Here is a 16,689-nt window from a genome sequence, read left to right as displayed (position 1 = left end):
AATTATTGATACACAATCAAGTCTATACAACTGACCACCTCTGCATAAGGACCACCTGGCCATTAATATACAGTCACACCTGTACTAGTGATCACCTGTATATAAGAACCACCTGGCCATTAATATTAGTCACAACAATATTTACCAGAGAACAGCCGCAGGAAAAACTGGATACATCATGTAAAGGAAGTACTTGATAACGCCACAAAAGAATCTCTTCCTACTAACGTCAAGGGATCAATCTATTATAGAACACATGGGGCATTTCATTTTCAAATGTCTTCAAGAAAGAAGTCAAACCCTGTAATAGTTACGTAGACTTAGTACCCCATTATGTATCGTATGTATATTCATCCACTTAATATTTGTATGCTAGAATTTAGTTTATCTACATGTATTCAGACCACATTTATTCATCTCATGTAATTAGTCATTCTTTCTTGCAATTAGCCCAATGGGCATGAATTTGCAATAAACTTTAATATTATTATTATTAATATACAGTCACACCTGTACTAGTGATCTACATAAGGACCACCAGGCCATTTATATATTTATATACAGTCAAACCAGTACTAGTGACCACCTCTACATAAGGACCACCTGGCCATTGATATACAGTCAAACCTGTACTAGTGACCACCTCTACATAAGGACCACATGGCCATTGATATACAGTCAAACCTGTACTTAAGTGACCACCTCTACATAAGGTCCACCTGGCCATTGATATACAGTCAAACCTGTACTAGTGTCCACCTCTACATTAGGAACACCTGGCCATTGATATACAATGTGTTTAACCTGTACTAGTGACCAACCCTACAAAAGGTCCACCTGGCCATTGATATACTAATGTGTTTAACCTGTACTAGTGACCAACCCTACAAAAGGATCAGCTGGCCATTGATATATAGTCAAACCTGTAGAGGTGACCACCTCTACATATATCCAATGTCACCACTTTTCAGTGCTCCTACGGATGATATTTCCAACACTTGGGCAGGTTTGACTGTATAACTTCTGACCTTATGTCAACTTGCCTTGAGCCACCTTTACCAAACAAAGCAAGAATGAGATCGACTTTTACAAATAAATTCAGCTGGATCAATAACACAAGAAATGTCACGTACAGGTGCGGATTGGAACAAAATCAACATTTCAATAAACCAACACCCAACCTTGTATAAGTCACAAGTTTCTAAAAAACATCATAAGCAAATCCTGGTGTTGTTAATATTGACTTCTTACTTAAAGGTCTACTACGCAGTTTTTTGCGCTCAAATTTGAAATATTCTAGAACTAAGAAATCTCAAATTTACTACTACTTTTTGACACTTTTTGACACTTTTGTGTCATTATTTCACGTTTGCAACGTAGAGAATTACCCTACAAACATTTTGTCCTACACGCGCTGTAACTTGTTGACCCCCCTAGTTAGGCACTGGTGAGAATTCAAACAAGAACTAGAAAGGCAACATTTTTGAAAAAAATGCAGGATGTGGGCGAAGGGGAAAGAAAGCAAAAATCGCAAGAAAAGAAGCAATAAGAAAGGCAACATTTTAGCGAAAATGCAGCAAAAAGAAAAAAAAATTAAAAAACATTATCTGTCCATGGATTCGACCCCGGAGCGTTGGTTTACCACGCGTGAATAATACCACTGAGCCAGTGCTACAACATGTTACAAGCGCACGTTTTAACAGGTATACAAATATATTGCGTTGCTTGAACAAGTCTGTTCACCGTTGAATTTGCAAGATTCCAAGGTCCAATTTTCTGAAGATAACGTTTTTGTGTGAAAATTTATCAATCTCGTTCATTCCATGGCGGGCGACTTCTTCCTTGAGCGCCTGTTTGGTCGTCTCAGCTGCTATAGTGTTGTCAAACTGCATGCCGAATGCCATTTTGTGTCCTGTTTGTTGATTGGTTCAGTTCTGCGTACACCCGAGACAGTCCGCGACTTTGTCCCAATCAAAAAGCTGGAAACGCGGAGTATATGTTGACAGCTTCCATTTTCCTGAGTTCTGATTGGCTATTATCAAAGTCGATGCCGATTGTGTTCTGTGCGTTGATAGGTTCACCTCTGACGTAAAACCGAGAAAGTGCGACTATAAGCCAATCAAAAAGCTTCAAACGTGGAGTGCATGTTTACAGCTTCCATTTTTTCTGATTTCCGGTTGGAATATGCAAATATCTGAGGAAAAACTAAATGTTGGGCTTCGCCCACATAATCAATCATCAACGGTTATTGGTCGGGAATCTCCGGTGGGTTCCGGGTGCGTGACGTCATGAATCGCTTGTGAAACAAAATGGCTCGGGCAGACTCGGGACTACTCGGATTTCGTCGGTGAAGAAACAAAATGGCTGAAACCCAGCGCGGGCGTGCAGATTTCCAGGTTTTCAAACGCGCTCGCACTGGGAAAATATTGACTCCTGACATGCCTTGAACAGTGTTCCGTAACGTGGTAGGCTTGATTCGACTTACTATATAAAGAAATGGCCGGAAACTGGATTTTTTGTTTTCAGTTTGAAGCGCAAAAAACTGCGCAGTAGACCTTTAAAGGGCAAATAGGTCAGTGAGAGAGGAAATGTCATAGCCTCTTCCTTAACACGGGACCTACATTAACGTCCTGTCCTATTTTTTTTTACCAAACTGCACAAAAAAACTGAATAGCAATATCTTTGTATTTCATTTTATTTGACCAAGTCATTTGGTAACTGTTGGCTGACTAAAACACTCGGCTGTATACAAAGAATCTTGTTATCCAGTGACTTACCAACCTCATGAAACAGTTCACAGATGCACAAAAAACCCTACAACAAGATTGAATTCTATCTATAACTATAAGATCAATGAGTTTGGTGAACCGGGAAATGGTTGGAACGGAATGGCGCCAGCGACCCCAAACCCAACCTTTTGTAAAAGTGATGAGTTTATACCTACGGGGTAAAGGATGATGATGTTGTGGCCTGTGTCTACCAACCTGTGCTATAATGGTGATGACTTTTAACCTTTCACAGCATCAGCTCTGTCAGGTGTGAAATGGTTTAAAGGGGAGAGGGCTTGGGGGGAATCTTGCAGAAAAAAGGGAAAACATCTGCTGGAATATTGAAACTGAATTTGGTATCCCCAAGTAGGTTATATTTTTGGTAGCATTTGTGTTTGCGTGTTTGTGTATTTGTAAATTGTAGACCACCAAAACTCGAGAATGCCTGGATGGATTCTATTGATATTTTTTAACTGAAATTTGACATCCGCTATTTTCAAGTAGAGGCATAGCATGCGTAGTCCAGTGTATAGCGACCCTGCTTTAGAATCTAGAGGTTGGGCATTTGAAGCCAGCTGTTGTCCCTCACCTGACATGCATGCTACTGGAAAGGGTTGCACAGTATATAGGATGGGAAGTTTAACTAATATATTATTGGTCATGGTTTCATGATCACATTCTCCTCTGCACTGGTGACCAAGGTCGCCTCAAAACTTTGAGACAATTTTTGTCCCTCGGCAAAGGAGAATGACTATTCATTGTGCTTGGCAAAAAGAGCTAATTTCCCTGGTATAAGCTAAAGGAATAAGTTAAGGAACATAATGATTTACCAATTCTACAGTACACATAGTGTACAGGGCATCTGTCATCTCTATACCTGATTCTATCAAGACCAATGGAAAATTCCATGTAGCTCTTAAATTAACTAAACTGGATACTACTTTACTTTCCTTTGGCAAAGGAGTCTACTGAATAAAAGCTATAATATCATATAAATTTTTTTATAATGATTGTTTACCAGTAAACAGGACGTCCTGCCCGTGTAACGTCGCGTTGTCGTCCAACATCTGTACAATATCGAGCTTCAGGTCCTGCTCTAGCACCTTACGGATCACCTCAACCTGGATAAACAACAAACAAACAGGTAAACAACCATCCAACATCTGTACAATATCCAGCTTCAGGTCCTGCTCTAGCACCTTACGGATCACCTCAACCTGGATAAACAAAAACAAACAAACAGGTTAATAAATAAGCTATTCACAACATTATGCAACCTAAAAACAATAATGACAAGAATACTGTAATGGACCTGGACCTGGAACTTCATGCTCATTGGGGGGACAAGGTAGCCATGAAGATAGAGAGTTGTCTCCAGGCTCGTCTTTTCCTTATGGAAAAAATTATATAATATTACTGTAACACTGGAATTACACACTGTAATTTACAGTCATACTTGGTCAAGCAACCAACTACAGCTACATTAAAACAGTTCCGTCCATTTTCACATAGTTAACCCCACCCTGTCCTGAACAACCACCTGTCCTCAGCAACCATTTTTCCCAGTCCCTTGAGATTCCAGCTTTGACAGTACCTTCATGTTTGCCTTGTGTTTGCAAAAATGTTTTCTTAAAGTTTCCTCTTAAAAAAACATTTCTATACACTGACAAAAACACTAGGTCATGAATCTCCCTAAACCCCTCCAGAGCCTCAACAAATGTCAATCAAGCCCTCTCATGGCCCATCACCAGAGTTACAGTATCATGTCATTGATTTTGCTACAGATACAAATCTACCCAAGTTCACAGCAAAAACACTAGGTCACAAATCTCCATAAACCCCTGCAGAGCCACAGCAAATGTCAATCAAGCCCTCTCATGGCCCATCACCAGAGTTACAGTATCATATAATTGATTTTGCTACAGATACAAATCTTCCCAAATTCACAGCAAAAAACACTTGATCACGAATCTCCCTAAACCCCTGCAGGGCCTCTGAAAATGTCAATCAAGCCCCATCACAGCCCATCACCAGAGGTATCCATCACTTCCAGCCTGGAATTCCTGCAATTAGACCCAGATCTGAGTCCATTAGGCAGGCCAGATGTAACAAATTCATCGGTTACCATCACCTCATGCAGCAAACTTGGAAAGTCTGTGGGACTCAGGTTCTAGCCTATTCCGTCATCTGTGACGTACAAAAGTTGGCATGTAAATATTCTAATTGAACCAAGCTGAGTCTACCAGTAAAATTTTCCCCTCAAAATAAAGGGTCTAGATTTCAATATATTCCTGGCAAGGATGTTTGGTAAAACTTTTCATTGTTGTGACCTTACTGTAGTTTAAGATCAATGGACAAACATGTACGTATATGTATGAATTAAACTAAGTTCTACTGAATAGATATCAATGACAAACAATTGATTTGTTATCACCCAGATCTGAGTCCATTAGGCAGGTCAGATGTAATAAATTCATCGGTTACCATCACCTCATGCAGCAAACTTGGAAAATCTGGGGAATCTTGGAGAATATTCAGTGAAACTTTTCCTTGTTGTGACTTAGCTGTTGTAACGCTAGTTCACCTTTATCCGTGGGGTAAATTAAACCTATATCTGTTGTTTTTCAAAACAGCGCTTTCAGGAATATCAAGTCGACAGACGGTTGTTTCAAATTGTAATTTTCAAAGTATAGCAGTTTGAACTCACATTTTGGCGGCATGATAGCAATGAATACCCTGATTTTGAAAGCAACAGATATAGGTTACCCCGCAGATAGAGGTGAACTAGCGTTATCTTGTATCTGCTTAAGTCTGTTTGTTTATTGCAAGCATGTTTGTAAGGCCTTATCAATAGATAGTGATGACAAACAAGTAATATGTTATCATCGGATTCCCTTGTTGCTAACGCTAGTTTACCTTTATCCGTGCGTAACTTATATCCGTTTTGTTTTTAAAAACACTGGGTATATTAAGTCGACAGACAAAGGTTTCAAAATGCAATACCTTAAATTCTATTGCAGTGTGAAAGACTTTGATATATCCCTGCAACAGTGCTCTGTTTCAGTGAACAACGGACATAGGTTACCCGACGGATAAAGGTAAACTAGCGTCATAACAATTAGTCCAACCAAAGTAGGAAAATACAATTTTATTATGTTCATTGGTCAATGTAAAGATTTGATTTATGGAATCATCTTTCAAATCTAATCTAATTTCTTCCTGACTAAATCAACCCATCATTTGGCAAAGGACTACTGAGTGATTTCTTGTTTTTTTTCTTTAATTCTGCCCAGTGTTGCAAGATAACATGAAAGTACTATCTCTGTCAGTCAGTACTATCAGTAGGTATTACTATTACTATACGTAAAGTCCATGAAACAAGACAGCACTGTAAATCATGCAGAAATGTTTGTGGTGGATTAATGTTCACGGTTCACCACGAACTTAAAACCATCGCGAACATTTTTCTATCACATTAGTATGGTGTTACCGTGAACTTACATCCACCGTGAAAAGTCCTTTTCCCGCTACCGCGAAATTAAATCCCCACCAACTTAAATGCATTTACAGTACCTCCTATGGCCCTTGGCCCTGACCTGTTTTCTGTAGACTGCTGCTGGGCTGATAACAGCCCACCATTTATGATGTGTTGAAAAGTTTGTAGGTTATCATGCTGTTCACAGTGACCTCACAAAGTAGCTGATAACCTAAGCTAAACTACTGACAAAATGGCTAGTTTGGGTATATTAGTAGAATAGAGTAGAGTAGAGTAGAGTACTACCGTAGTCAGAGCAAAGTAGCCTATGAGTAGAGTAGAGTGGTTTCAGCCAGGAAGGAGTTTTTACTCCAGTTTTTGCCACTCTTCCGTTCAGCATATAGTTGAGTCAATTTGTTGTACTCGTTGTTCTGCCCAATGCTCTGAAATTGTATATTATATATCTATGTTTGGAAAATGTGTGTGTGTCTAGAATATACACACCTCAATTACTAGTCAAAACCATTAACTTTAGAAAATTTAAACTTCACATCAAAATCATTTCTTATGTTAGGAAATTAACACCCCTGGCAGAAACAGGCCTGTTAACAGGACCGGCAAGAGGAGGAGAATGGTTACCAGGCTCAGATCCACCTGGAACAACTGTAACATTGTATCTGTTCACCAAAGGAACAAAACCATTAGTTTGTTCCACTTTCAAAGCAGCCGGAATTCCACAACAACATTCCGATTTCCTGTGGTGCAACAGCGGGACTGTTTGGAAAGCTGCAGTGGTGACCTTTAGGCTCCCAAGGTCGTCCTGTTTATGTACCTACAGAATCAAACTGACACCCAGGGTACACTGGGGAGGGACCAAGCAGATGTCTGGAGGTCTCCTGAGGCAAAGGTAAGCCACAGCAATTAAATTTATTGGTTCTCAGATTTTAAAAAATGATGCTGGCCTAGAAGATCAGTATGAAAACAGAGTGAGAGGGAGAAGCATGTACTACTAGCTTTCTGGGAGTAAATATTAATTGACAAGTTTTCCTCCCTGTTCTATCTCTGCTTTCACAATGTCCTCTTGTGTATTATATACAAAATGTATATTCATCCCACCACTGGGCTGTCTTCAGGACCCATCCTTCCATCTCAGGATGGAAATCTACTTTTCGGGATAGAAATAATATTACCCCATGATCCGTCCCAAAAGTCTGGACTTCATGACATGAAACTGTTGAAAATCTATTTTTAAGACCTTAAAATGACACACACATGTAAAATCGTAAAATGACGAGGAAAATCAACAAAATGGGCTCCAGAACAATGAGTGGGACGGAAAAAAATTTAAGTTGGAGACAGCCCTGAGACCCACTCTTGCACACACACAGGAGGTATGATCCATGCAGAGTAAAAACTATACCTCCATTTTTCATGGAGGCAAACAGTGGTACAAGTAGTCCCATTGGACCTGCCCACAGCTGCCAGTCACAGTGCAGTTTGTGTTCCCTGCTCTGGTGTCCTTCCCAGGGGAACTGTCACAGGGGTTAATGACACTGCCAGGGAGATCCCATTACAGGGTAATCATAGCGCAAATATCAAACCTGTAAAATCAGGGCTACTTTAAATGATCTGTGTAAGCAGTGCTCGAAATAGTCTTTTTTAGCCGCAACCTAGCTGAGTCAAAAGCCAGGTTGCGCCATTAACATTTCAGGTTGCCCCACTTCTAAGTTGAATTAAGTCTTCAAATCAGCTATTTGTCCATCATCTTTTCTTCCAGTTACATGTAATTATATGTTTTATCTCATCATGAAATAAATTCAAAAGCTAATATGCACATAGCTGGGTGAAAAGCGGTGTTCCTATTGAAAAAAAATTCCTAGTGTCTGTCTGAAAGTAAATTATATCAGAACTTCATGACACAATATGTCAGTGACGAAGATGCATTCTCCTAAGCTGAAATATCACACACAAAAAATCAACAACATGGGCTCCCAAACAATGTGTGGAACTTTCTTTTTAAAGCAGAGAACCCACAAGTTAAATTGGTCTGGCCTTAATGTGTGTGCCTACAAAATGATGGCTACTTGGGAGGATAATCTGTGGCACAAATTCTACCTCTACTAAAGACCCAGCCAAGCAGAACCAAAGGTAATCAAAGTTTTCTGGCAGGGATTCAGCACAAGTCTATTGATAGCTGGGGTTTCAGAAGGCTTTTTTGTCCAGCTCTTGGCAGAGGGTCTGCATGCTCTTTTCTGGTACTCTCCAAGCAGAGGTCGAGTCGCGGAGATATACTAGTAGTCGAAAAAAATACAGAGCCCCTCCTCCTACCTCTGCAACAGAACGCATAGGGGCGGAGATATCCTTTCAAAATCCATGTTAGTACTCCGCCCCCCGAAGCATAAAAAGATCGTTAGCCAAATAGTTTTACTGCCCCGGATTAACTCGCACCCAGCACATGTTCAGCGGCCGCGCCAGCACCCAGCAGTAGGAGGAGCGGCTCTGTATTTTTTTCGACTACTAGTATATCTCTGCGACCCGACCTCTGCTTGGAGAGTACTTTTCCGGTAAGGCGTAGGCAGCCTATTTTATTTCCCATGACTCGTAGGGAAACCCATCTTATCTACGTAATTCGTAGCAAGGCGACCAAATTTAGCGTACTTGCCTTCCTTGATTTAGCGTAATATGTAGGGGGTTATTCTGAATTCAGCGTAAATCGTTGTCGTAACCCCAATCAGGCCCTCTTGGCAAGCTGTGCCAGAGTTCTTTCTATGTGGGCAATTTTCTTTTGATACACCAATGAGGCTTTTTGGTCACACAAAACCACCAGTCAAAGTCCTGGTCTCTATATGCTGAATTAAAAGACAACTATTGAGAGTGGATTAAAGCAGATTCACAGTAAAAAAACTGCCCAAGAATAAGAAAATCTCTCAGCTATTTATATGTTAACAGGTGGTCACAAGAGACAGGATTCTTAATGGTTGCGTCATTGGGGACCAGAATAAAAGGGTCACATTGGACAGGTGGTACTATTATGCAGAGGTGTTCACTGGTTGGCTGTGATACAATGTGTTGTGCAAAAATGCAAAAAGGTAACCAGAACTTTCACTTTATTTTCACCAAGACAGTCAGCTTTTCTCCATCCCACCACAGCTTTAGATAAAAGCACATTGAAAACCACCTTTCCTGACCTGCCACTTTGTTCAGACCTGGATTTTATGTTAGGTATGGCACAGGTCATATAGATGGTGGACAAGGATCACATTTCACTCTCACTAGTGAAAGTAAACAGGTGAAGAAGTCATGACTGATGATTAACCACAGGTGTGTGGGCACATGGGTGGACTCATCATGTCATCAGTAGTACTGGCTGCCAATATTTCAAAGAAAATACACAACACACATGAAAAGTGAAATGCATCAGTATGACAGGAATGAGGCCAACTTTCACACTCCTCGGCCTCTGATCATATTGATCTAACAAAGTACTCAAGTGAAAAAGATACATGTAAACGGAAATTTTCCTGAGTTTAACTTGCAAAGTTTGTATGTAGTGCCATTATATATATAATAGCTGTAGCGCTATATAAGCCCAAAAGACACCTTTTAAGAATAGAAACATTTGATCACTGACTTTTACCATTTTGTGGACCTTGGCCTAATCATAAGGAACTATAAGTATCTGCATCTATACTTACTTAGTGAGTATCTGTATCTGTACCTTTACTGATCATGACTTTAGTGTAGCACATCAACTTTGCAGGTATGTGGCATTTGGTGGCAGCAGCTTGTTGTATTACTGGACGACCTGTCCCATGTTACAAGTAATGAAATGTTGTGAAAGATGCAGGATTTCAGGGTCAAAGCCAAAGTCAAAGTCAAGGTGAGTTGATCTTAATCATTGTGAGAAACAGTACTGGTAGCATAAGTAGTGGCATTGGTATCAATCATCAGTTTCAGGTCTGCAAATGCTTCTGTGTGATTATGATCTCTCTCAGTTCCAATTATATCATATCATGATGTGTACAGTGTATCTCCGCTTTGCATTCACTTCTCACAAACAAGAGCCAGACACCTCCGTCTTTCAAAATCAGTCCTATCTTTGTCCTACATCTATACCCAAACTCCCAAATGGGACATGCCAAAATTACTGTTAATAGAACATTTTAAGTACTAGTACTAGAGCTTTGGTACATGTTTCAAATTAGTTAAAAATAACAAATCAGCGTAATTATTTTGGGAAGCCTCTATCTAATTTGATGATGGATACGTCTTGTAAAATCAATAAAGCTTCAACTAGTAAAAAATTGTAATACTTTTGTACAATTATGGAGAAAAAAAATTCATGAAGGAGACCTTAAACTTGGTCTTCAACTTCAGCATATTTTGATCTAATTTCAAACCAATGAATCAAATAAGTGTAGCCTAAATGGCGCTCATATCTGCTGAATCATAAAGGACCTGTCCCACTTTTATCAACATGAGATACACGAGGGTTTTAACATTCATTTACAAGGGTGAAGTCAGACTTTCCCCTCCAACTCCAAGAGTCAAACTGTGTTGTGTTTAACTAAGGTTAAAGTTGTTCTTCTACTTCAGCATATTTTCATTTAATTTCAGAACCAATAAGTCAGATTAGTGTGGCCTACATGACGCTCCCATTTGCTGAATCATGGAGATTATCTGTTGTTTTTTTCTTTGGCATTTTTTTTTCTCATGATAAAGGGTAAATGTGCTCAACATAAGATGAATAATATGGAAGAGGTTTCCGGTAGTAGTTGTGTTTTTGTATTACTTTCAATGAATATTGAATTGAAAAAACTGCAATGAGACCTTACATGTACACTTGGTCTTCAACTTTAGAGCTAATTCTAGAACCAATGAATGAAATCAGTGTAGCCTAAATGATGCTCCCATCTGCTGAATCATGGAGATTATCTGTTCCACTTTCATCTCCGCATCAGTCATGATCAGGTCTTACCTTCATCAAGCTCAGGTGATCCTCCGCTAATAAAAACAGACCCTCCTCATGTAGTAAATCCTCATTATCCCCCTCAGGGCTCCAAATACTTTTTTCTGCACTGGTGCAGATAACATTGAAAATTACCTGCACCAGACAAATTTTACCTGCACCACACCACAGTCAATGCAGCTAATAACAACCCACATATACCTACATCATAGGACATTTATGTATAAAACCCAGTACATGGACCAGTGCAGGTTAGGTGCAGGTAGACACCAGAAATACCTGCACAGCTCCAATTTTACCTGCACTAACCTGAATATGCGGGTGGGATTTCAAGTCTTACTACTAAAAACAGACCCTCCTCACGTAGTAAATCCTAATTATCCCCCTAATACTGCTGCAGCAGGGCTCAAAATACCACCCACATATGCAGGTTAGTGCAGGTAAAATTGGAGCTGTGCAGAAATTTCTGGTGTCTACCTGCACCTAACCTGCACTGGTCCATATACTGGGTTTTATACACAAATGTCCTATGATGTACATGTAGGTGTATTGTGGATTGTTACAAGCATGCATTGAATGTTACCACCTATAAAGTATGAAAGAAAAAATAGCAATGGTTCCTGAACAATTTTATTATGATCCATACTTCCATACGTAATATAACCAGCTGCTGCCGCGCCGCGTGCCTGCGAAGCTGGTGTGTTACGCCGAACGGCGGTTATACCGGCTATATAGATACAGATACAGATACTTCCTAAATTCAGAGTGGTACAGGTAAAAAAAGGTAATTTTAAATGCCACCTGCACCACTGCAGGTATGCAGAAAAAAGTATGCCTACGCTAATAAAAACAGCCCCTCCTCATGTAGTAAATCCTCATTATCCCCTAATACTGCTGCAGCAGGGAAAACGTTGGCCAGACAGCCCCCGTAGTAATTGTGTTAGCTCGGCGGCGAGCGGTGATGTCACGTTACTGACTCGGTTAGCATTGGTGAGGCCTAGAAAAAAATATTGTGTTTCCTGTTTCAATCCTGAAAAAATTAGGGTCGGTACTAGGTAGGGATTATCTTTTTTTCTTGTAATTTTTTGGCTGGCCAAAACTCTTGTGACACATATTACAATGCAGTTGAACAAAGTAAACTGAAATGCATGAGCACACTTGTCTTTCATTGTTAAACTTTAATTTTGTGCAATAGATACATTTATCCTTCATTAGATAGAACAAGCAGGCTTTTTACCTTAATAGGAAGCAGGCTGAAAAAAACTTCTGACTGGAAGCTATGTGACTACACTGCCCACCCCCAAAAAGTCTAGTTACTCTAGGGTCGGCAGGTTTTTCTAGGGTAGGTAGAGAAACAGGAAACACAACATTTTTTCCCTAGGCCTTGCTGACTCGGTTAGCGTTGGTGAGCAGTCAGACGCTGGCTGGGGGAACAGCACCGGCTGCTTTAATTATTCATGTCATTCCGGCTGGGGAGAAACTTAACTGTCGATACGGCTCTTTTCCATGGCCTTTTGTTTTTTATTATTATTCGTCAGCAGCGAATTATTGTTCACAATGTTACATGGACAATATCTATGGTCTGAGGAAAAACTTAACTGTCAATGTGGCTCTTTTCTCTGGCCTTTTGTTTCTTGCTATTCCTCGTCAGCAGTCAATGATTGTTCACAATATTAGAAGATTTTACATGCATAAATCTGACTTTTTCTCTACCTGGAACTTTTTCTTAGTCTTGATTATATCAACAACATTCCGGCGGAGGAGAAAGTTAACTGTCGATATGGCTCTTTTCTCCGGCCTTTTGTTTCTTTTCATTCCTCGTAAGCAGTGAACTATTGATCACAATTTTTGCTACATGTACAACGTCTATGGTCTACTTGAAACTTTTTCCTCCTAGTCTTTTTTATTCACACACTTTGTCAGCATTCTATGACTGGTGATTGAGATAATATGATGTTACGTTATATCCAACAGACGAAGTGAAATACAAAAGCATGCACATGGATCTCATGACCCTTCTAATGTTTATATCACAAATTAGATTATAACAACAATTGTTATGATGTTTGGTTCTGTACAGTGAAGTTGCAAGTCCAAATTATTCTTTCAGGTATGAAATTGCTGTTGAAATCTCTCTTTAAGATGACCTTAATTATAACCGACATGAACTTGGTAAAAGTTTTGTTTCAGAACATAAGTCACTTGTAAGAGGTTGGGTTAACTTATTATGCAGCTACAAGAAACTTTAATGAGAGCAATGATGTAACGTTATGTCCCAGAAAAAAATCCTGACTCGTAGAATTTGACATGACAAGGCTACCTCCAACCCCCTACAAGTATAGTGCCCCCCCCCCCCGTAACAGGATACTCCAGAGCATGTCCCACATAAAAAGCCACCCTCAGCTAGACAGTATTCACAGGTTGTTCATGGATGACTACCCATGCAGCCACATGTAAAACCATAACAACCGGAGAATGGCTGACCATGTCCCACTAACAGTAACAGTTCAACCAACAGGTTTCTTGTAGGGGGAGGAGAGGGGTGTTCAGTTGACATTGACCGCTAATGCTTTTTCAGTTAAACCGTAAAGCTCAGCTGTATACCCGTCTGGGTATACACAAACGCATGTCTGGCCTTCATCTAAGCCTATTGTTATACTGTCACTAAAGATTACACTCAAAATTGGCATATTAAATATTCCTTTAGATTGTCTATTGTGAGACGATGTGTTGGGAATTTAGTTTTTGAAGGATTTTGGAGAAAAACTCTCACCTCTTTCCTCCTGTCGCCTCCGGGCCGTGTGACCAGGGCCGTCCCCTCGCACACCACGGCGCAGTCCGACACGAACGGGCCCTGCGGACACTCCTCCTCGGGCGACAGCTCGAGCACGCCCGCCCCAAGGCGCCGCAGCGTCCCGGTGAACTTCTCCCACTCGCCCCGGGCCTGCTCCACGTTGACGTGCCCCTTGGTGGACCCGTTGGAGGAGGGCTGGGAGGCCGTGGACTCGGGAACGCGGCACACCAGCGCCGAGGTGTACTGTCCGAACCACCAGTCCGCCATCTTGAAAGTGAGAGTGAAACCTGGAGGGTGTCTATGGGGGTTGTCGGAAAGTGAAAGTGGCGGCGACAACAAAGGAGCTGATCTGTATTTCGATATTGGAGGTTTTACCGTTACTATTCAAGCAGATGTAAGGGTGGGTAAGTCGATATTATAAATGTGTTTAGGTTATCCTGATTTATCTGCTGTAAACCAACTCGGTATTAAAGAGAAGGATACAGATTATTATAGAGGCATATGATTGACGTGAGGTGCGGCACTGATAGCGGCAAGAAGAGACTAAAATTCTGTCAGTGAGTCTTGTGTGAGACTTTTGTGTGTGACTTTTACATGGTGCTATATTCAAACGCTTAATGCTTTCAAAGACGTGTAGTTTGAAAGATGCCGGCCGGGAAATCCCGTTCAGTGCGATCATTAAATGCGTATGCTGAACAGCCAAACCAATGAATAAAAATATGGTGCCCTTTATTTCTAGGTTTTATGCTACAAAAAGAAGACCTTTATTACACTTATTGCCAAACTAGAAAAAGTACAGGTCACTACAAAACATGTCGAAAGTTAATAAATCAAAAGAAATAAACTTTCATCTTCTTCTTCTTCGATACCCCCGAACCACCCCTGCTGGGGTATCGCTGAGGGGGTACCTTCCCATTGCCTTTTAGTTATAGTACAAATAAATGAACAGATACGTTCTCGATGTGAGGTTTGTCAAATTGCATCGGGAATATGATCTTTTTCTACATTGTGTAAAATAATGAAATACTGTTTGTATAAGCCCATTCAGTGTATTTATCTCTTTGCTACGCAATCTACCGATTCTCTTCCAGAATGGCATTTATTCATAGCCTTGGAAACTGACACGGGAACGTGCCCTGTACCGTGCCTTGTTACTAGCCTCCAAAGCGGGCTCTCTAGGGCTTTTTTGGCTCATAATCTTCTTTATTTTAGGTAGAAAAAAACATAGAGTACTCTTAAGAAGACAACTCATATTATAACGTTACATTACATACATACATACGTACATTTTAAAAGAACTATCTGTACAGCAGACCATTGCAGTTGTAGAAAAATGAGTTCCTGTAGTACAAGCAGAGGCCAACAAGCGTTTGATGATACAATTATCGCAGGTGAGTTATCTTTGTAAGGAAGATACATGATACACTTCTGCTGGTCTTTTCTTTTTGTACTGGGTCGCTTGTACTGCCGTCCAACTTGAAAGTCGGGAAAAACAGTAGAGTAGAGTTGTTCCAGCCCGCCGGTAGGAGTGTCCACTGCAGCTTGAGCTGCAAGAGAGCCTGCTATGGAGGCTACCTAGTTATACCGTCCCCTGATCCGGCTATTTCTCCCGCAAATCCTACCAATTACAGCCCCTGTGTAGCCGATGTTCCGATCTGAACTTGAGCGATGGGGGTTGCCACCTGGGGGTCAGAGGTCACGACCTTGGCCGTCGCTCATAATGGCGGAATGCAGGAGGCCGACTGGAGGGCGTGAGAGCGCGGGAACGGTACCGACATCTGGGGCGGGCTCACACAGGGATTCAAACAGACAACTGTTACATGTAAACGAGATGATACCATCTATTCCCCATCCCTATTAGGTTTTCTTGAAAGGGAAAAACGTGACTGTTGTTTTTGCTGGTGTGCTCTTTCTCTTCTTTCTTTCTTTCTTTCTTTGTCTTCTTTCTGTCTTTTTTCTGTCTTTCTTTCTTTCTTTCTAAGGAAAAACGTGCCTTGTTTTTGCTGGTGTGTTCTTTCTCTTTCTTTCTTTCTTTAGGATTCTTTCGGATTTTTCACTTGCACACAGTATTGCAGCCAGTATAGGGCGAGTACAAGTTGTGTGCATTGACAAGAGACTACGGGGAAAACATTCTGGGTATTAGAGAATTAGCATGCATAACGTAACGTTAGCTAGATTGTCTATACGTTTTAGGTGGCGGCCACGTAGCCTTACCTTTGCTTCAGCTCAGGCAACTTCTAAAACGTATGAGATGTATCTAAGATTATCAACTAAGATAACGCGGTATTAACTCCTCCACATGTGCATGCACTTGTAGTCTCTTTGCAATACAGTAGATGGCGCTGCAAAACTGTGTTACCCATGATACGTCGACAGACGGAGTAGAACTAAACCATGAATGCGAGTATCGTAAGTAGCAATGATGAGTGTTTGTTGAATTAACTATAAAATCATTATTATTTGTTGCTTCTTTGTGCACATTTGTGGTATTATGATGTCAGGAACGATGTCAGCCTCAGTTCAGTTCAGTTTACATGTACGATATTTCGGTTCATCATCAGTGAAATGAGAGCCGACAGAAGAAGTGCATGTAACCGAATGGGACCGGACCCGATCATATTTGCTTAAAGCGATGGGCACAACCCACCGTACGTTTTTTAGGCCACGTCCGCCACGTATTTCT

The 16,689-nt window shown here is 40.7% G+C and overlaps 1 protein-coding gene across 1 annotated transcript in view; it reads right to left on the bottom strand.

Moving 5' to 3' along the window:
• The window catches only part of LOC118421879 (N(G),N(G)-dimethylarginine dimethylaminohydrolase 1-like), a 25,678-nt gene extending 9,889 nt beyond the window's left edge, over positions 1-15,789 (bottom strand). The window contains exons 1-3 of the mRNA XM_035829384.1: positions 15,629-15,789; positions 13,986-14,273; positions 3,787-3,889 (exon numbers count right to left, since the gene is read on the bottom strand). Of these exons, the coding sequence (XP_035685277.1) occupies positions 3,787-3,889; positions 13,986-14,273 (391 nt within the window). The 5' untranslated portion in view covers positions 15,629-15,789. The remainder of the gene's footprint in view (positions 1-3,786; positions 3,890-13,985; positions 14,274-15,628) is intronic.
• Between the last annotated feature and the right edge of the window lie 900 nt (positions 15,790-16,689).

This window comes from Branchiostoma floridae, chromosome 8, assembly GCF_000003815.2.
Source record: "Branchiostoma floridae strain S238N-H82 chromosome 8, Bfl_VNyyK, whole genome shotgun sequence".
NCBI lineage: Eukaryota > Metazoa > Chordata > Leptocardii > Amphioxiformes > Branchiostomatidae > Branchiostoma > Branchiostoma floridae.
This window is presented reverse-complemented; position numbering and strand designations above follow the sequence as displayed.